At 46.5% G+C, this 22,122-nt stretch overlaps 1 protein-coding gene across 3 annotated transcripts in view; it reads right to left on the bottom strand.

The window, feature by feature from the left end:
- GNAO1 (G protein subunit alpha o1) overlaps positions 1-22,122 on the bottom strand; it is a 250,072-nt gene that overhangs the window by 7,994 nt on the left and 219,956 nt on the right. The window contains exon 8 of one of the 3 annotated variants that reach the window (XM_051979877.1): positions 6,730-14,695. The exons of the other annotated variants lie outside the window; for them this stretch is intronic. Coding sequence (XP_051835837.1) covers positions 14,508-14,695 — 188 coding nt within the window. The 3' untranslated portion in view covers positions 6,730-14,507. Of the gene's footprint in view, positions 1-6,729; positions 14,696-22,122 lie in introns of those variants that run through there. 3 annotated transcript variants of the gene reach the window in all.

Here is a 22,122-nt window from a genome sequence, read left to right as displayed (position 1 = left end):
TGCCTCCTTTCTTTATTCCTTTTTTGGTCACCTTTAAACTAAATTAGGTTGGGGGGGATATTCCTGTTGTGAAAATGGAATGGTTAATGACTTTACTAATCACCTTGGTTTGCTAGAGCTCATTTGCTATCCAGAAGAGGCTGGGCTGACCTGGGAATCAGATGAAAGAAGCATTCCTCAAGCTGGGTGTTGTGCAAGTTTCTTGCAGTATCCTGCATTTGAAGTTTCTTACAGTGGTATTCTGAACTTCCCTATGCCAGGTAACCAGCTCCATCTGATTCCTATCAGCTCCCAGTTCAGAATAACAACCCATTCCAGAGAGGAATTCCCCACCCCAAACTGTGATTTTTGTCTTTAATCCCTTCCCACCTTGAGCTCAGTTCCACTGTGCTCCCATGCATACCTGTGCGCCTACTTAGGAGAAATAAACCCACAGACACAACCTAATTCTTTTGTCTTTCTTGGACTGGAGTTCAGTCCAAGGGAAAAAAGGAGGTTGACACTGTCTGCTCAAGTAGGCCTCAAAGGTCTTAGAACAGAGAAGGGCAGGAGCCTTCATTCATATTCCTGAGAGACTAGAAACAAAGTTCTTTCTGTTGCCTTGCTTGATCAAAAGGCTTAGGGCAGAGAAAATAGTACATTTTAGGTTGTGTCAGTGAAATGAAAAGTAACATACTCATTTATCAAAAGCCAAGAGTTTGAACACATATAAATTCAGATTCTTGAAGTATATATTGGACTGATTAGCAGACTTTTTTATTTTTTGGACAGGTCCTGGGATTTTATTGACTTGGGAAGCTGGGAGGTGAGGTGATTAAGAAGGTTATTTCCTCTGCTTCTGATTAACACATTTAATTTAGCTTTCTGAGCTACTTTGACTTGCCCAGGATCACACCTCAAGTCTGTCAGGGGCTAAACTAGAAGCACTTTTCCTAACTTTAAGGCCTGCTCTCTATCCACTCCATCATATTCACATAAATCATAATTGAGTTCCTCTAATTCAATTGTCAGTGACAAAATCACAGACCCAACTTGCAAGACTGAGAGGGTGATATATTGTTAAACCTATGGGGACACCATTCCTGAATATGTTCATGTTGTAGCTTATCACCTACATGCAAGTTATAGAAAGATGCTGCTGCAATGAAGACTGCTGAACGTGGGAGCAAAATACTTTCTCAGACAGTTGTGTGACCCTGAGTCACTTAACTTCTGTCTGCCTTAATTTTCTCATCTGTACAATGAGGACAATAATAGCCCTGACTGCCCTGGGTGATTGTGAGGATCTGTGAGTTAACAAGTGCTGGATAAATGTTGGCTGTTATTAATCATTGATTTCTTTTTTCCTTTTTTTTAACTTCAGCAAATCATGAAACATTTTTACACAAATTATTTGGAAGGGAAAATGTGATTTATAAGCATTATTAAATATGAAATAGGCATTTTCAAATGCTATTAGGATGACACCCTCAAATACAAAATTCTCTGAAGAAGGTGGACCCTGATGAAAACAGAATAAGAAGCCTTTCTAGCTAGAACTCGTGATCCAGAAGCCCTTCCTTCTGCCTCTGTACAGTCAACATCATTCCAGAGAATTGCACAATTAATGAAGCAGTAACTAGGGAAGGGCAATCAGGGCTTTGCCCCAAGGTATCAAATTTATAGGGTACTGAAAACACTTATTCTTCAGCATCATAGAAATAACAAGAAAGTTAAAATTGGAAGCTATCAGATGGCTTCCCTCTCCCCATCCCTTTCCATCTCCCACTATTTTGAAGCCTCTAGCTTCAATCCTGAAATTAGTATTTGTGTTGCTTGCAGGAGGTTTAGAGTCAAGGTCAGGGCTGGAGATCTAGATTAGATTTAAATTGGTTAAAATTAGTTAAAGCCTTTGAACAAAGACCAGGGCATAGCTTGGAGTCAACAGAGGACACTTCTCTCCCTCCCAAGCAGCTTTGCCCATTACCATCCATAGATAAGCAAGCCCTTTTAGCAATTATAAACAAAGTAATCTGGATGAAAAGCTGCATGAAGTAATCTAAATCTAAATTCAAATCCTGGCTCTAAGATCTGGACGTCCCATCCCCCCTGCCCCACCTCTGCCCCTTCACCTGCAAAACGTAAGTGAAAACAACACACAATTGCGGAGAGAAAAGAGCTCAACAAAGTATTAAGAACATGCAACTGAGCTGCTGAGATTTGTGAGCTAAACAAAGCTTGCCTCAGAGCAATGCCTGAAAATACAGCCTGGCGGGTAAGTTTCTGATTTACTAAAATGATCGTACCATTTCCTCTACATAAATCCTTGTTCTGAAGCCTTTTAGTGGCACAGAGGAGTTTCTCCCTGGATCTTCCTTTCAGTTCATGTCATGAATGCTTCCTCTGGGCAAGATACCAGAGATGTGCAAAAACAAGAAAAGAAAGGAAGGAAAAAAAAAAAAAAAACAGTGCTAACATTCTAGTAGTGTAGGTGTAAGAAGATGCTGGGTATACACACAGGCTAATTCAAAGAAGTAGGAGCAAGTAGGAAATTTTAGAAAATCTTTGCAAAGAAGATGGTACCTGAGCTGAGACTTTAAAAAAGGCTGGGATTCTAAAAGAGCAGAAAGGAAGAGACAGGTGGTTGGGTGTGAGGGGGATGGGGTGAACAGCCAGGTTAAAGGCCCAGAAACTGTTCGACCAGTTGAGAAAAAGCTAGTAAATCCAGCTAAGATTTAGTGTGTTTGAAGGGGAGTAATAGCAAATCATCTATAAGGGTAGGCTAGAGTCAAAATGAGCTGAGGAAAACTTTAAATTCTAGATTGGAGGAATTAATTTATGGTTTATTTTGGAGGCAGTAGGGAGCTACTGAAAATTTTCAAGCCAGGGAAGCTCCAACTGGCTCTAAAAGAGTCTTGCCAATTGTTCCTTTGTTTGACTAATTATTTGCACCTTCACCTTATTGCTTAGATAATCAGAGAAATCATTTGATATTGCCCATATCCTCATTAGCTTATAGAGAAGCATATTACACTCTTAATTACCCCTGCAGAGTCATTTCATTTGAAACTCAGCATTATTGTAGAATCATTAACAAATAGTAAATAGTAATTAACATTTACTCCATAGACTAATTTTTTTTAAAAAAGCATATCTTCATTACCTGTCTAGAGTCAATTAGCAAATTGTACTCTCAGGTTTTCTGAAAGGGTCCCTTCATAATTTGCATGAGCCCATTAATCACTCTGCATATCGATGACTCGTTTGCTGATGGAACCCATTCAGAAAATGAGTCTGAGAGCTACAGTGTCTAATCATTGGCATTTAGCTGGGAATTTCAGGTTTCAGTAGGTTACTTTGCTGCTTATGTGTGGAACACTGGACAAAATCAACATCTACCCTGGCTAAAAAACTTTTTTAGGATCTGGGCTCTCCATCCCATAGAAAAGCCTCAATCTTCACTGAACAACCAGTGAGTGTTGTAAAGAGCTTCTCTAAAAACTACCAGTGAAAACCATTCTGGGCTGGCCGAGTTGGGGGACTGGGGCCTATTTCAGGCTAGAACCCAGGACAGGGACTTCAGTATAAACGGGGAGAAGTGATGCAGAAAACAACCTCACCCAAGCCAACCTCTCTGTTCATAACATCCTACCAATGGGATTTGATTTTGAGAAATCTAGTGATTCTCCAGCCTTATTTCCATTGTACATTTGGATAACCCTCCTTCAGAAGTCTTTCCTTTTTCCTGATAAAAAGAGTGTGCCAGCCTGGACTACCTTGAATTAAAATCCAAACTGCCATATGTGAGAAGGCTTTAGCATCTCACCTAAACCCCTAGACACCCACATCTATGCTGCAGTCTGCTCCTTGCCTTTCCTCTAAGGATAGAGCAGAAATCCTTTTAAAATTATACTGAAATATATATTGTTTTTTTCTCTTGTACTTAAACACTTGGGTTCTTTTCTTCCTTTTTTTTTTTTTTTTTTTTTTTGGTTGGGATGGTAGTCCAAAGTAGGGAGCAGGAGCCAGCTGAAGTTTGAGGAAAATGGGCCACATCAAGACCAAGTGAAAGGCAGAGACAGAAAAGACAGACATAGTTCTAACTTTTTTTTTTTTTTTTTTGCAGGTGTAAGTATACACAAAATATATTTAAAAGCAAGTCTTGGCAGTTATTGATTTTTAAAGACATTCAGTCATACCACCAGTTATTTTGTTTACTTATGATCCAGCAGACATGCCCCTTTAGATCAACCCATCCAAACTCTAAAAATTAAGCTAAAAGACAATCTAGGGAAGGATTTTGTCCCTCCTTATCCATGGTTGTCTAAATAAGGATATTAACTTCTCATAATCACTAGGTAGAACATTTTGATTACAAAATAATTAACATTTCTTGCATTAGTCAGAATCCATTATTTCATTTAATCCTTACAACATCCCTGTGAGGTAGGGAGGACACATATTAACAGTAGTACTTCCTGGAGTCATGAGGAAGAGGCCCTCAATTCCTCAAGATACTACTAAGTAGGTCCATCCTGCTATGTTAGCAAAGCTCCAACAACAAGACAGAAGATGAACTATGTGACTGTCATCTTAGATGAAGAGGCCCATCCTCAGACCAGCCCCAGCTGGAGAGCCCATCCTCAGACCAGCCCCAGCTGGAGAGCCCATCCTCAGACCAGCCCCAGCTGGAGAGCCCATCCTCAGACCAGCCCCAGCTGGAGAGCCCATTCTCAGAAGATCAGCTACAACTGGAGAGCCCATCCTCAGACCAGCCACCGCTGGAGAGTCCATCCTCAGAAGACCAGCCCCAGCTGGAGAGCCCATCCTCAGACCAGCCACAGCTAGAGAGCCCATCCTCAGAAGACCAGCCCCAGCTGGAGAGCCCATCCTCAGACCAGCCCCAGCTGGAGAGCCCATCCTCAGACCAGCCACAGCTGGAGAGCCCTTCCTCAGACCAGCCACAGCTGGAGAGCCCATCCTCAAACCAGCCCCAGCTGCTGAGCCCATCCTCAGAAGACCAGCCACAGCTGGAGAGCCCATCCTCAGACCAGCCCCAGCTGGAGAGCCCATCCTCAGACCAGCCACAGCTGAAGAGCCCATCCTCAGACCAGCCCCAGCTGCTGAGCCCATCCTCAGAAGACCAGCCCCAGCTGGAGAGCCCTTCCTCAGACCAGCCACAGCTGGAGAGCCCATCCTCAGACCAGCCCCAGCTGCTGAGCCCATCCTCAGAAGACCAGCCCCAGCTGGAGAGCCCATCCTCAGAAGACCAGCCACAGCTGGAGAGCCCTTCCTCAGACCAGCCACAGCTGGAGAGCCCATCCTCAGAAGACAGCCACAGCTGGAGAGCCCATCCTCAGACCAGCCCCAGTTGGAGAGCCCATCCTCAGACCAGCCCCAGCTGCTGAGCCCATCCTCAGACCAGCCACAGCTGGAGAGCCCTTCCTCAGACCAGCCACAGCTGGAGAGCCCATCCTCAAACCAGCCCCAGCTGCTGAGCCCATCCTCAGAAGACCAGCCACAGCTGGAGAGCCCATCCTCAGACCAGCCCCAGCTGGAGAGCCCATCCTCAGACCAGCCACAGCTGAAGAGCCCATCCTCAGACCAGCCCCAGCTGCTGAGCCCATCCTCAGAAGACCAGCCCCAGCTGGAGAGCCCTTCCTCAGACCAGCCACAGCTGGAGAGCCCATCCTCAGACCAGCCCCAGCTGCTGAGCCCATCCTCAGAAGACCAGCCCCAGCTGGAGAGCCCATCCTCAGACCAGCCACAGCTGGAGAGCCCATCCTCAGAAGACAGCCACAGCTGGAGAGCCCATCCTCAGACCAGCCCCAGTTGGAGAGCCCATCCTCAGACCAGCCACAGCTAGAGAGCCCATCCTCAGAAGACCAGCCCCAGCTGAAGAGCCCATTCTCAGAAGATCAGCCACAGCTGGAGAGCCCTTCCTCAGACCAGCCACAGCTGGAGAGCCCATCCTCAGACCAGCCACAGCCGCTGAGCCCATCCTCAGAAGACCAGCCACAGCTGGAGAGCCCTTCCTCAGACCAGCCACAGCTGGAGAGCCCCTCCTCAGACCAGCCCCAGCTGCTGAGGCCATCCTCAGACCAGCCCCAGCTGGAGAGCCCATCCTCAGACCAGCCACAGCTGGAGAGCCCATCCTCAGACCAGCCACAGCTGGAGAGCCCATCCTCAGACCAGCCCCAGCTGGAGAGCCCATCCTCAGACCAGCCCCAGCTGCTGAGCCCATCCTCAGAAGACCAGCCACAGCTGGAGAGCCCATCCTCAGACCAGCCCCAGCTGGAGAGCCCATCCTCCAACCAGCCCCAGCTGGAGAGCCCATCCTCAAAAGACCAACTACCAAATGATGGCTCCTTTTAGGCATAGCCGCAAGTGACAGTACAAGGGTACATAATGATCTACAGTGATGGAAAAAGTATCCACATTGATGAAATTATAACTTCTTGAAGTAGAAAGTTGGCAGTTGAAGAAAGTGAGGCCCAAAGATGCTAAATGGTTTGCTTAAAGTCACACAAATATTTGTTAAGCAGAGTCAGGCCCACACACCGGCTTTTGCCTCCTAAGCTAGTTTTCTTTTGGCTGTCCCACCATGGCCTCCAGCCTTGCTTTTTCCTGAATGAGGAGATGATTGAATGACATATTTGGACCAGCCGTCTCACCAGGAGACTCTCCAGGGAACAGACTGTGTTGGAAAAGAAGGGAGATAAGGGGAAGGGGGAGCATAAACACACATGATCACACTAGGAAAGAGCTGGCACTTTATTAACATATGGAGACTAATAAATACATTACGGACAGCCAATAAATTATTACAGTAACTAAAGATTTATTAAACCAAAGAGTCACTCGTCTTACAAAATTACAGTTAATACAGATTGGGTGGGGATGCTGGTGGATAGGGCAAGACTGCACCCACAGGAGAAGGCTTTGCCAAAGAGTGAGATAACTCCATCAGATGGGTGGGATTTTGTGTTCCTGGTGGGAAGCTGGGCAGTGTCCACTGACTGAGTGGGGAAATACCAAGGGTTGGGAAGCTAGGATGGCAGGGACTCTCCCTATGGAGATACTAGGAACAGCTATTGAACCATGGAGCAGGGGAGAAGGAGAAAAGTGCTGAGAAAAGCTCAGATTGAGAGTAGATCTTCAAGAAAGAGAGAGAAGGAGAGAGGAAGAGGGATAGGAAGAAGTTATGCAAAAACTGTGCCATTGGTTAATGGAACTGCCAGCCTTTACTGAGAAAGGAGAATGAGATTAGCTTAAGGCTGATCTTGGTGTAAGGGCAGGAGAGAACAGCTCCCTCGTAGAGGGAACCCTCTCCTGGCCACAACCTTTCCCTTTCTTTATCCATTCATTACAAGGCAAGGATTAATGTTCAGAATAGATCAAATAAAAAGCTTTGAGCTCTGGAATAAAGAGTGATTTTTCTTCCCTTTTCCCTGCCTCTTCTGGGGTTTCAAGACCTTTTTGGTTGTTGCCTTTTGTAAGAGGGATGCTGCTCTCATCACTATCCTGTGATAACAGGAGACCTGTGTAACAAGAAATTCTAAGTGTAGTTATTTTTTAAGAGTATTCTTAATTCTTGTCTGGAGGCAGAGAGGCAAAGGCCATATGCCAGGGAGCAACAGGAAACTCGGTTTCTAGATATCCAACAGTGCTAAATATTTCTTTCTCTTATCCTTTTTCAGTTGGTCTTTCTAGGGTCTGATTTCCCTCAGACTACAACTCTGTCCTTTCGATGTTGAATGGTCAGCTTTTTCAAGTGCAGCCTGGGAATGGAATATGCTCATTGAAATGTCTGTTTTACATACTTAGAATCGACTCTATCTGTGCAAATATCCTAACAAGTTCTGCAGTGCTTCCTCCCACCCAGCAACTTTGCATTTCGAGTCTGGATTTCTTCTCTTGCCTCCTTGAGCCAGTGATCAGGCTAGAGGAAATTTACTCTATGAAGAGCCAGAGAAAAGCCAAAAAAGAGAAGAAAGGCTACATACATCTTCCACTCTCTTTCTGCCTTCTTGAAAACACGAGGGGTCTGGAATTATTTAGCCTGAAGAAAAGAAGACAGGGGTGACTTCATAATATTCATGGAAATGATGGGTTATTCCTGGAGTATGCTAAGCAACATACAAGAACAGAATAAGAAGAGATGAACAGAAGGAAGGATGTGGGTTAGATAGAACTACTCAGAGCTTGTGGAATCACTAACCTTGGAGATCTCCAAAACCTATGGTGGACGACTTAGGAGCTGAACTTTGAGGAGTCAAGAGGTGTATAAGATCATTTTGTGGGGTCATCCTTGTTATAGGACTCTCCATTCTGTTATTAGTCAATCTTAGACTTTATCAGACCTAGAATGAGGTCCTGGAGTCAAGGCTGGTATCTGACGCCTTTCCTGAGTTTTGGGAGATCTTTGAGTAGTTATGGGGTTAAAAAAAGCCCTAAGAGAGTCAGTAGTCATCTCTTGGGTGCGATGCCTAAATGGCCAAGGATGGGGTAAGCAGTGCTAGTGGGGAGGACAGAAGAAAGATGGACCCACGTCCTGACGGAATAGTAACTTCCACCCTCTTTCCCAAGAAAGCCCAGTTAATAATCTTATTGTGAAACATGACTGCCTTTGGGTATGGGTGGATAAGGACATCAAAGAGCGCTTCCCCCAAACTGAAAGTGGTCACAGAACTGACCTGTAGGTGCAGGGCGGGGGTGGTCTGAGGGGCCGGGAGCTTTGCCCCTTGACTGGCATGTTGAAGGGCAAGAAGAGGAAGTCGGATTTGTTCCCTTGGGTTCCTAAGGGTGAGTTATAGTCGGCTCTTGTTCTCTCCCAAATCTGACTTTTGTCCCCAAGCCAGACTCTTCCAATAAGGGATGTGCAGAGAGAGGGAAAAGGCCTGGGCTGAGGCAATGCTGATAAAAGCCTTCACAAACCGTAGGCCAGCAGCATTCCTCATTCCCTGCCTCCCCTTTCTTACCATCTCACTCATAATCCCTTACCTGCTTTATCCCTTCCACATGGCTGGACAACTACTCCAAGGTGGCTGCTTTCTGTGGCTAGTTTGGGCTTTGTCCCCACTGCTGAAGGTCTAATGTTCAAAAGTCCTGAGAGTAGGCCCGGTGCCCCCAGGAAGCTGGGCTTGATCCCAGACCCCCATTTCACAGCTTTGGGAGAGTCCTCTGACTTGCCAAATAGCTCAGCTGTCACTCATTCAGCATTTTGGCAGAAATTCACCTCTGGCTTCCATGGCATCTTTAGTTTTGGAGCAAATTTGCTCAAAGGCACTGCCCAAGACAAGCTGATTTTAAAAAAGGGTTGGTTTCACCTACTTTCCTACCTGGGTCATGGATTGGGGAGTGAGAGGTAAGGAGTAAGAGTGGACTGGCAAAACATTAGGTTGTAATGTAGAAAGATGCTTTAAAGACATTGATAAAGACACCCAAGTCTCCTTCCTGCCATGACAACTAGGCAAATCTCCAAGTTCTTTCTATGGGAGCTCCAGTAAATGTTAAACAGCTTTTTAAAAAAATCTGCATTGTTAACATTTTTCCCAATACTTTCTTAAGTTTAGACAATCAACAAAACAATAAATTGAGCCCTGATATCTGTAGCATTTACCAATCTCCAAGCTGTAACTGCCCACTCTGAAATTTTAACAATTGACTTCCTGGTATAAACTGGCTTTAGCACATCCCTATCTTTTGACCTATTCTCTCACCTTTCTCTCTCCAAAACAACAGTGCTTCAATCAAGCATCCCTAAAGAAAACCCAAACCCATGAGCTGAAATTTCCGGACCAGGGGACTTGATCAAAACCAACCAGGTCAAACCTTGAAGTTCATGGAGTTCAACCTTTTCCTTTATCCTTTGAGAAAACAGAGGCTCAACACCCTCCAGTTAGTGTGCACGGATGTCTCGGATGTCTTGTAGGTCTCTAGCGAGAAGGGATCTTTGTGGCCATGGAATGGAACCCTCTCCACTTTACAGATGTCCCAGAGAGGTTGGGACTTGGCCAGGTTTACACAGGTCTTAAGTAAGCATCGGCCATGGGGTTTTCTCTGGGCCTCTGCCTCTGGATTCAGAACACCTTCCACTGCAGGTGCTCCTTCTTTTGAACCACGTTAAGTGTTAAGAAGATGGAGACCTACATGATGTCATACATCACAGGATGGTTCACTTAAAACTGGAACTCACCTCGGGTCATCTAGACTAACCTCCTCATTCAACAAAGAAGGAAGCTGAACCCTCAAGAAGTATGGTAAACTCCTGAGGAACACAACGAATAACGGCATGCTAGTAACATTTAACAATCAGCTCTCCAATTTAAAAAATGTTCACAGGACACACTTTTAACCTAAATAATGAATGTTTTCTCCATCACTTTCTTAAGTCTAGATAATCGATAGTAAGAGAAATCAACTCCCAAGTTGTCCCAGTAAAAATTTAAAAATACTGCAGTCTCTGGCTCCAGGATGCCATTCACTTCAAAGATTTCCCTGACCCTCACTTTGCTGGCTTGTGAGGGTCCTAAAATGCCACTATTAGGGTTATTCTTTTGGTTGCAAAAGAACCGACCCCTCCAGACTCCTAAACCCCGAGTTCCCCTGAGAGAGGGGCCACCCCAGAACCGTTCAGCCCTTCACGGAGAGTGAGAGCCACACAGGTCATTCAGCCCGGAACCAGAGAGAGGGCAGTGGCAGTTAACCATCCGTCTTCCTGAAACGTCAGCGCCCAGAGCTGGGAGGGCTCCTTGTTATCAACCATCAGGTAATTACAGAGCCGGACCCTGCCCAGGGAGCCGCGGGCACAGGGCACGGGCGGAGCCGGCTCCCGGAGCCCGAGACGGGCCCACACGGAGCCCCCGGGCTCTTGTGATTGCCCTGATTTTGATGACAGAAATAACGAAGCACAGTGTCATTATTCCCCCTAGGCCGAGTATGTAATTATACCGTCTGTGGTGAGGGGGGTAATTACTGAGTTATTAAGTGGGTGTTTGTGTCCTGGGAAACAAAGCCAGGCTAGCTGACGGCACAGACATCTTTCCTCTACCAGAGCTTGGGTCGGATGGGCCCAGGAGCCATGAGACTGGCAGCCGGGAAGTAAAGGGGGGCATCCTGGAGCTTATAACAGAGCACAAGAAAGATTCTGAAAAGGAGGTGCGGGCCGTAGCAAGGAGGGTGAGGGGCCAGGGACCAGCCCATCCAACCGCTTTTTCCGACGAGGATCTGAGGTCCAGAGAAGGCTGGATACCCAGAGACAAAGGTGCAGAGGCAGGCAGTCCAAAGCGGAGCCCCTCTCAGGGACCGGAGCTGCCGTGTCTCCAGTGAGGGCCTGGGAGACGTCCCAGGGAAAGGGAGTAATAAGAATGGCAGCCCAGGAAACCCCAAAAGTTAGGCACATTCATTGTTTTGGGCCCAGAACAGGGGGCCCAAACCAGAACCTCAGAACAGGGAGGTTATTGGTATTTTGGATATGGAAACTCAATTTGTAATTTAATTTCAAGAGGGTCAATTACTTGGGGTTCTCAGACTAAGGGACTTGCCCCGGTCACACACTGGCACGTGCCAGAAGGGAGACTCCATCCCTTTCTCTGGGCTGACCCTCTGTTGGCCACACCGGGCGATACAAGGTCAGGGCTGAATAAAAGCACCGCTGTAGTCCACCTGCTTTATTTGGCTGGTGTAGACACTGAGTCCAAGAGAAGGGGAGGGGGTTGCCTTGGAGCAGCCAAGAGCCGGAGCCCGCTCTCCTAGGCCATGCTGTTTCTCCCAGGGCCCTCGGGCCACGCTGAGGGATGGGCATGGAGGGGGAGGCTAAGGGAACCAGCTGTCAGCCTCTCCTCTCCCACCTCCTCTTCCATCTCCCGCAGCCTTGGGGTGGAGTCTTGTCCCAAGGAGGATCTATTAGCACTGGGGGGCTTTTAGAAACGTCGATTGTCCGAGGACAGAAGGAGCACTGACTGCTGGGCCCAGGGGAGGGCGGGGGGAACAGGGAAGCAACTTCAGGCCCCCAGTGAATGCTCACTTTCTTCTCACATACATGCTGCGTGGCCCAAGGGGTGGGGATAGCCACAGCACAGGGGGAGGAGACGCGGTGAGAAAGGACTCCTCTCAGCTACCAGGCCCACTGGCACTTTGGCACGGAGGTAGCTCCCCGGAGACCGCAGTCACCGCCTCTGGTGGGGACTTTTTAAACTATCTCCTCTATTTCCAAACTAGACCAGCAAGGACACAGGAAGGGTCAAAGAGCACTCAGCAAACACCGAGGAACCAGGGAAGAGCAGTCCTGCTTCTTTGGGGGCTTTTTCTGGGGCTGCCTCCCTCAGAACCAAGGCTTGAAATTACACAAAGGGCAAAATCCAGGCTTTCAGTCCCTGAGAGAGAATATGAGGGAACTATTTCTCCCACAGGGCTATTACTACCAGCTGCTGATGGGCCTGTTTCTACAGCAGCAGGAACTGGTATAAGGTTGTATTGTGACGCGGAGGGACTCTGTACAAACTGCCACCAGCAGCAACCTCCCCCAAGGGTCACCCTCCGACCCTTGGTCTTCTGGTTAAATGTTGTGACCCCAGGAGGGTTCCTCCGGTCAGTGACACAGAACGTGGCCTAGGGAACAGCAGGCGCACCCAGGGCTGACCACAGGCCTGTCACCGACAGGGATCCATTCATTTTGGGCACTAACTGAGCTCCCAGGCTTCCACTGGGCCCGTGGGAGGGATTCTGGCATCAGGAAGATGAGAGTTCCAGAAAGACCAAGTGTCCCAGCTCTTAAGTCCTGGTTCTCGACTGCTTGGTTGGGGAAAGAAGCCATGGCCCCGTGATCAAGTCTTTCTGCAGGAGACTTGGGCACGGGCCATTCTTTCTAGGTACTTCTTAGGAATACTTGATGTCTCAACCCTTCCCCTTCCAGCTGGAGGGGCAATTCTGCAGGGATTCTGAACCCTGCCGTCCCTCAATACCTCTTCCACCCCCTGTGAAACAGAAGCCTGGAAAGACTGGTAATTAAATCATTGGTTTCCCAGGACAACACTGGGATGGCAGTGGGGTGCAAGGTTCTCTCCATGCATTCTGACTGGGCACAGGGAGATCCATATGCTCCTATAGGAGTATAAGGCTCCTATATTTGGAAGCCACTGTCAACAGCTGCCAGAACACTTTCATGAATCACTTTTTCAAGGCAATTTCATCTCCCTCCCTTTCCAGTGCCCCAAGATCTTATGAACAACCTCCCTAGGAATAAGATTAGGGGAGAAAACAACCCCTGAGAAAAGCAGCTCTTTGTGGGCTTTAGTAATACTACTAGAAAAATGGGCAGGGAACTTGGAACTTCCACTATTACCTCTTCTAGATCCTTTGCTTTTTCTAAATGGACCCTCATTCCTTTCTCTCTCTTGCCTCCCTTCCTCTTTTCTCAATCTGCAACTTCTCAACTCTACCCTATGGCATCTCGTCATAAAGAGTCACCGAAGACTGAACTTGGTCTCAGGATGGGGCTCCATGGAGCCTCTCAGCATCTTCTACCACGGAAAGAAAGAAGGAAGGACAAGAGAGTCAATAGAGCCTCAACATGTCACACATTTGTCTTGCCCTCTCCTCACCATCTTCCCTTCTGCAAAGAGGCTGTCGATGTGGATGATTCTACCCAAAGGTGGAGGCAGGCGAGGGAACAGAAATCATTTGGTGACCTGTACTGTAGGGGTGGTGCAATCCCTGGGGAACAAAAGGACAAGATCCTGAGAGCCTGGGGAGGAACCTAGGCCTTGTTGCCTCGGGGTGTGAGGAGGGGGAAGTTGCAGAGGGGAGGCCCAAAGCCCTGAACACTTCGCCTAATGGTCTGACAAGCTCCAGAAAGGCCAAATCTCCCTGGGCTTTGGGGCCAAAACTGTCCTGCAGGAGAGATGTGAGCAAAGAGCAGAATGGTCTCTTCTGTTTTTGATCAACATCCTTGCCAGCTACGGACCCTTTCCTGCTTAAAACACAAGGACTACCACAGTGCAGCTAGGAAGAAACTACCAAAGGGATGCTTGCTTAGGCCTAGACTCTGTCTTGGGAGTTTTCCAAATCTGCAGCAAACCAAAGAACAGTAGTCAAGGAATCTGTATCCTTCCAATTTGAAGTTCTAAAGAAGCCATCCTTACAATACACATTTCAATAGGTTAAGCTAAAAGTGAGCCTGGGAGGCGGATGAATGGCTTCCTTGCTTGTTCTCAATCCCTCGTGTCCGCACGGGTCTGGCACCCCAGCCCAGTCACACAGATCCTGGCTGCCATTCCTACACCTGAAAAGCAAAGGCTCAGAGAGGGACTTGGATACGATGTGCCTGGGAGGGAGTGAGCGGGTGGGGACGGGAGGGAGTTTTCTCCTTCCATTCCCTCAGCCCCACTCCCTCCATTCTTCCTTCTTTGTAAGGATGGGTAATGTGAACGGTGTAGACGCTCTTGTTCCAAGGAGGGGAAGGGGCAGGGAAGAGGGAGGCGGAACAGGGCGGAGGAGCTCTCGGGGACAGGTGGGGGTCCTGGGGCTCAGTAGAGTCCACAGCCGCGGAGGTTGTTGGCGATGATGACATCCGTCACCGCATCAAAAACAAACTGGATGTTATTGGTGTCGGTGGCACAAGTGATATGTGTATAGATCTCCTTGTTGGTGGACTTGTTCTTGTTCTCATACTGGGACTGGATGTAGGTCACAGCTTCAGTGAAGGCGTTGGGGCCTAGAAGAGAAATAGAGAGAATCAAGGGCTGGTAATCATGGTGACCAGCAGAGATGCCCACTGGCGACGGTGGTACAAGCGGGTTCCAGGCCTCCTGGGAGGCCCCGAACCGAAGGGGCAGTCGGGAAATGAGCATGTTACCAGTGAGGGTTTCTCTGGATGCTTGTTTTACACACCTGTGTACCTGGGGCTGGGTAACAAGTTAGGTGATGATAATGAAGATAATGAAACCCTAGCCCCTGAGGCCATCTCACTCACCCCTCTGTCTTCAGACAAGCGGCCTAATTCACTTCAGAGAAATGAGACCCTCTTATGGTTATAAATGTAGAACAGAACAGAAAAGATGGATGAAGCCGACGAGGGGAGCCCCAGACTCTCTGATGCCGGGAAGGCACCATGCGGTGAAGCACTTGAAGCTCCTGGAAGGAGAAAATCTCCTTGGATCCTGCCTCAGTGAGAGTCCGCCCCAGGGAGTCGGATAAAGCGTTTTATCGGGTGGGGCTGGTTCAGTCCTGAGCTGGAGAATTCCAAGCCTATTCAACTTTAAGGTTTTCTCAATCCCAGCTTGTAGATAAAAAGAGCCACTTGGAACTCCACCCACTAGTCCAGCCCCCGTGGAGCAGGTGTGCTTGTAGCCAAAGCTCCTATTATAAAAGAGCCAATCTTAAGCCCTTTCTTTGCAGAGGTCCTAACATGCCGTGCCATGCTATGCCAAGGAAATCTCCACTCTCTCTTTCTCCTCACCGATTTCCCTAACGAGACTTTATACCTTTCTGTTGGGATTTCTCTACTAGAAACTTTACTCCCCTGTCGGGACCTTGCCACTAAGGAAGTCAGCCTTTCTATTCATGCATAGCAAAGGCCGACTTCCCAATGCCAGTAATAAACCTCTTTTTATCAGTCTAGCTTTTTGGGTTCGTAAATTCCTTTACAAAGGACCTTTGCGGCGCCAGAAGGGGGTTCCCACAACTCCCAACCTTGTGCTAATGCTAAACGGGATTTAGGGGAGCCAAACCTCTTCATTTGGTTCCCTGAACCCCGAAACTACCACTAGACCTCATCATTTAACCCTCTGACCACCAGCAACCCTGATCTCAGGTTGGTTCCCTGAATCTAGACCTCATCATTTGGTTCCCTGACCATAGGGAACCCCAAAACCTAAACCTCATCAAAACAAAGCTCATTACTTTTCCCCTGGACCTACTTCTCCTTCCAAATTCACTGTTGCAGCTTGTGGAACCACTAAGCTTCCATACTTAGAGACATGAGATTCTCTCAGACTTTCCAATTCAATTCAACAAGCATTTGTTAAATATCTACTACATGCAAGGCACTATTCTAAGTGTTTGGGATATAAAAATAAAATGAAATCATTCCTTTCCTCGGGAAGCTTACTTTTTAACATGGAAACATGTGCACAGATAAGTAAAAAAATTATTCTTGTAGGGTCAGCAGAAGAAGCATTATTAATTGAGGGAAAGAAGGAGAAGATGGCACTATAACTGAGCCTGAAGGGATTCCAAGAGGTGAGATGTTGATTCCAGTTCTGCATGGAGATATTTCTACAATGTAGACACCTTTTTGCCTTAGGATCAATATTTTTACTCTTTCCTTCATCTTATGCTTTAGATTCAGAAAGATCTAAATCCAATTTGAACACCAGATTCTTCCTATCTGTGTGATCCTGAACAAAAGGCTTCTGTCTGCTTTAGTTTTCTTATCTATAAAATGGGTATAATATAATAGCATCTATCTTCTGGGGTTATTGTGAAAACAAATGTTATTTACAAAGCACCTGCACAGTACCTGACATATAATAATGGCTACATAAATTATATAGTGATATAATGGCTATATAAGTTATTACCTTGAATGTCTTCCCCTTTTCTTGTCTACAAACCTTTTTTAAAAGCCAGGGTTTTTTTTTTGTTGTTTTTGTTTTTGTTTTTGTTTTTGATTTGAGAAGTCATCCTTGATTGCCCAAGACAACAAGGACTATGGTGTATGACTACCACATTGAGGGCACTTTGTTTTGGAATTCTCTAATGCACTGGTGACAGAACCGTGGATTAAGTTTACTTGTTTTGTTGTCTTTTATTTGTCTTCTACTGTAAGCTTCATGAGGATAGGAACTCATCACATCCATGCTTTTTTTATCTTATCAGTCAGTGAACACAGTAGTAACTCAATGAATGTTTTAAAGTGCTATCTATCCTGTTGGTCACTTGTTCCACCATTTCTCAAACTGGCTCTTGGCATATGTAAATTCATTGGCAGGAAGAAGAGAAATAATTTCTTATCAAATATGTAGATTATCTAGACTTTTTGCTTCTTTGGGAGATGCTGGGGGTTCTGAGTGCAAGAGATTAAATAAGAAAGGGGGAAACCCTTTGTACTGGACAGAGGGAAGCAGATGCTTTTGGATAGAGAAAAAACAGCTTTGAGTGCCAAGAGAGCTGTAATGGTAATAAGCAGAGCTGTAACCACCAGTTCTGGAACCTGGATCAAGCACCACAAATGTGTCCAAATCTCTCAATCATCAGAGAAAACCAGCTACTTGCAAAAATTCTGTAAGAGAAGTCAGCCCAGGAAGAGACAGAAAAAATCTCAAGAGGGAATTTCTGATGACACAAAGGGAAAATTTCTACAGGGAAGAAACTAGGAGTTATCCAAACAGACCAATGTGGATCTTTAAAGAACCCACTTACCAACCCAGATTTTTAAAAAAGCTGCACCCGGAAGATAGAAGCAAGGAAAAGAACATGAATGATGGTCTCAGGAACACTAAAGCTCAGAATGAATCGAGACTGAGAAGAAAAGCTACGGACAACAAATAGATTTTATTTATAATTAAAACAACAACAACAACAAAAACTATATTGTGGAAAAGAGAAAGAGCTAAAAAGGCTAAGGAGCAGAAAAAGGGATGACGAGAAAGAGAAAGGCAGTTGATGAATTCTTACTTTGTTTCTATTTTCTCCACTGAAGAAAGTGACCTTTAGATGAAAAGGGAAAGAACAAAAATGGCTAACTGGGAAGTGAACCCCAGAGACGGAATGAGAGAGGAAGAGAGGACCTGGCTACCTGTAGTCAATTCAAATCATCTATTCCAGATAAAATACACCCCTGGGTCCTGAAAGAACTGGCAGATGTGACTGCTGAGCTGAGGTCTGTGAGATCTGTGAAAAATCATGGAGTCTTGGAGAGCTCTTGCCAGACTGGAGAATCACATATATTCAAATTTTCAAAAAAGGAAGGAGACCTGAATCTGCAAACTATAGGGCAGTTCTCTTGATTTCAGTTTCTGGCAGGATTTTAGAGCAGAGTAATAAAGGAAGGGAAAAGATGTGGGTAAGATGGTGATTAAAATAGATGAATATGGAACTGGTCGAATGGGGATCCTCAAAGAAGTTATTGGTACTTTGATTCCCAGCAGCAGGAGGTCTTCAGTGCAGTGGCCCAGGGGTGTGCATTTGACTCTCTGGTGTTTGGCATTGACTTGAATCAAAATATAGACCAAATGTGCAGATGACATAAAGCTGAGAGGGCTAGCTAACAGGCTGGATAATTGGGTAAGGATTCAAATTGGATTGCACTGCACCAGAGCTGATAATATGGAATCTGATGAAGATAAATGCTACACTTTACCTAGGGATAGGACCTAGACCCATGATTTCACTGGTCAAGGGAACTACCAGATGAGGAAACTCCCTCTACCCATATAGGTGTAGGTTAGTACTTTGCAACTTAGAGTATTAGAAAGTCCTGTAGGGCCCAGTTTTTTTTTTAAATTGCAGTTCTTGACTCCAAGATAGTCTGGTAACTACATGTAGGGACCATAAAATTATGATTTATTATCAGTAAATGTTTGATTTGTCTACCTATTTTATGTGCCTATATACCCAAGGTCACGTTAAAATTTCTTGGGTGAAAAGGGATTGTGAGTGGAAAAAGTTTAAGAAGATCTGGCCTATGACACCTAGAGTTAAGGATCACACAGCCAGTATGTGTCAGATGGGGGACCTCAACCCAGGCCTTCCATCCTGCTTTTGAGACCTGCACTCTCTATTACCATATTAGTTCTCTGATCACTGAATAGGAAATTGCCCCCCTCCAATTCCAAACCTTTCCCTAGTGTTAAAAAAAAAAAAGTCAATTTCCTAAGTAAAAGCTGGAGGAGACATGGCTAGCAAAAATTAGTCTGAAAAAATTTCAGAACTTTAGTAGATTCTAAGTTCAATGTGAATCGAGAGAGACATGGCAGCCTGAAAAACTATCTCAGGTAAGGCATGCTTGTTATGTTGTTTTGGATTCTTTGTGAACCCATTCAGGGTTTTCTTCACAAAGACACTGAATGGTTCTCCATTTCCTTCTCCAGCTCGTTTTACAGATGAGGAAACTGAGGCAGAGGTGAAGTGACTTGTAGAGTCACACGAACTCAGGAAGGGCTCTTGGTGACTCCAGATCCGGCCCTCTGTGCCCCTCAGAAATAAGGAGACTCTCCCTTGGCCAGATCACTTCCAGAGAGTCAATAAGCACTTACTCAGTGCCCACTATTTCCTGGGCTCTGTGCTTAATAAATGATGACTCGTTGATAACATTAAGGAGTTATCATTCATACAGTGCTTTGCAAGTGCTATTTAATTTGGCCCTTACAACAACCCTGACACCATTATCCCCATTTCACAGATGAGGAAACCAAGGCTGAGAGGGTGATTTGTCTAATATTACCTAACAGATTTTGGTCCAATCCTCTTCTCTTGGGTTCCTGGCTGCTTGAGGTGATTGAGTGAAAGCTATTCTTTGCCTCCCAAGGGCACAGAGCTGAAACCTGCAAGCTGTCTTTTCTTTCCAAGAAATGATTTTCTTTGGGAAGCAGGAGCAGCACTCTCCACCCCCACCTCGCCCACCCTTTTTTTTTTTTTTTTTTTTTTGGTAGGAGCTGCTTGCAGAAATCTGTGGAGAATAAGACTCTGCAGACAGGGTTAGACAAGGTTAAAAGGAATATTCTTGCCACCTCTTTATATTACAGTAGTTCTGATCTTCCGTGCCTTATTTTGTTTTATTTCTCTTCCTTCTTTCCGTACTTTTAATAAATCAGCTTTTTAGTCTCAATCTTGTCTCAGTGGAGTTCTGGAGGAATCTTGGGGACACAGCTGGATTTCCTTGGAGGTCAGGGTTAGCAGTATAAAGGAGGAAGAAACCTTTGGGAGTAGGAGTTTGGGGCTTAGCCCTGCAATCTTTTTCATTTTCCAGGGGCGTTTTTGGTTCCCTTTTATGTCTATTTCTAATGACTCCAAGGAGAATGTGAACTGTTTTCTCTACAACCAAATACCCGCTGACAAAAGTAGGCAGTGATGGTAGCAAGTCCTGGCCTGAGGGAAATGGGCCTGTTTGCTACTATGGGGTCTTGGATACTGGGCAGCCTCCGCATCTGTCTCCTTGGCTAAAAACTGATCAGCTGCGCTCTTGCCTGGCTCATGGGGAGAGCAAAGCCCCCAGGGCTGGCCTGGGTCGAGAGGCCCTTCTGTCTTGGGACCGTACGTCCGTGATCTCTTGGGTGTCACATCTGACTCAGTGTGATGAGCTGTGATGAAGGCTGCCGATGAAAGGGTCACAAAATAGCGTTTTGGCTGAAGGGCCTGCCCCTTGTCTCTCAGAAAGGGCTTTAGTTCCTGCGCTCTGGGGAGAAGGGGGAGGCAGAACGTTCAGGGACACAAGAAATTAGAACCTTGCTGCCTGAGGGCTGAGGATCTCCTGATAGGCCCCGTCCAGGGCAGGACCCACCACCTGGCACACAGAGAGGGCTTGAGATTCCCCTGCAGACTCACCTCCTTCTCCGTTATCAGTCCCAAGACCCTAAAACCGGGTGTGGTGGTGGGGGACACTCCGGCCATCCCAAAACCAAGTCCAGGCATTTACTTAGGGCAGGGAGGGATGCACCCTGCGGGGACCCCTCCTTAGGGAGACCAGGCCCAGGGATTATAGAGAGAAGGGAGAACAGGCAGGGATGCGAGTGGGGGCAAAGCAGGAACATCTTGCAAGGGTTAGGTAAAATGGGCACGGGAAGGGGCTTTGTGAACTGGATTTACTTCAGATGATGTACACATGAAAAAGTCCTCTTGTTTTAGTGAGGTCAGAGCTGGATATGCACGGGAAAAGGTTAAAGTTCCATTGGTTCTAATGAAGACAGAGAGACAGAGACAGAGAGAGACAGGAGACAGAGACAGAGAGAGACAGACAGACAGAGACAGAGAGAGACACACAGAGAAAGAGAGAGACAGAAAGAGAATCAGAGATAGAGAGAAAGCAAGAGATGAGACAGAGACAAAGAGAGAGAGAGACAGAAGCTGAGATACAGAGACACAGAGAGACAGAGAGAGTAAGGATTACTAGGGGCCTAGGGCAGCAGCTTAGATTCCATCAGTAAATTCAGAACACTATTATTCAATAGCCTTCAAAAACAGTACCTCTTACTGGTGATTTACAGACCAGTGATGTCACTGGTACAGGGAGCTCCTGGCTGAGGGCATCTTTCTGTCAGTGAAGCCCGGGTCCTTTCTCCACCTGGCTGCTTGGGCCCTGCTGGGAGCCCAGGTGCCTTGCCCAGGGTGACACAGCCAGGAGGTGTGAGAGGCTGGCAGTGAAGCCAGTCTCGCTGACTCCGAGGCCGGCTGTCTGCTCCCCAGCAACACTTCCTTTCTGCATCTCTTAAATAAGTGATGCGTTTTAAAGACATAAATGTTCCCTAAATGTTCCCTTTGGTGCTTTGGCACGGAATCACCTGTCTTCCCTGAGGGTGGCAGGTCACCGCAGTCCCAGCAGGGCAGGCGGGCACAGGAGGAAGAACACTGGCTCTCCTGATGATCATGCTTCTCACTCGTGGGGCTCTGGCCGAGTCGTGTCTTAGGCTGCAGTGATCTCATCAATAATGACTTTTAAAGTCCCCTCTAGTTGGAAATCTGTCATTCTAAGACTATGTCCTGATGATCTCTGAGGTCCCCTCTAGCCCTCAGTCTATGATCCTATGACTTTTACTCTGTCCCACACGGGTGGCAGGGATGTGGGGCTCATTAGACTCCACTGACTGAAAAACAAAAACAAAAACAAAAAAACCCCCAAAACTGGGAAATAGTTTCATGTTTTCCACTGGCTTGAGCTTTGACCTAAGCCGCCTCTCAGTAGCTAGATAGACTGATGGTCCTTAATGGTCTCCTGCTTTTAATATTCCCATTATGAAGATAGAGGCTAAGAAGGAGAGTTAGGATAATCCACTGTCGGAATAAGCAGCTATGGTGGATTAAAAAATGTTAAAAACGCACAGTTGGCTCCGGGAAGTACATGGCAACCGTGGCCCAGGCAGCCCAACAATGTCTCAATGGGACCCAGTTTCAATAGATCACTTTATTTGAGCTGCTCTCCTGCCT

This window comes from Antechinus flavipes, chromosome 2 (assembly GCF_016432865.1).
Source record: "Antechinus flavipes isolate AdamAnt ecotype Samford, QLD, Australia chromosome 2, AdamAnt_v2, whole genome shotgun sequence".
Classification (NCBI taxonomy): domain Eukaryota; kingdom Metazoa; phylum Chordata; class Mammalia; order Dasyuromorphia; family Dasyuridae; genus Antechinus; species Antechinus flavipes.
The sequence above is the reverse complement of the archived record's forward strand: the minus strand, read 5'-3'. Positions and strand labels throughout refer to the sequence as shown.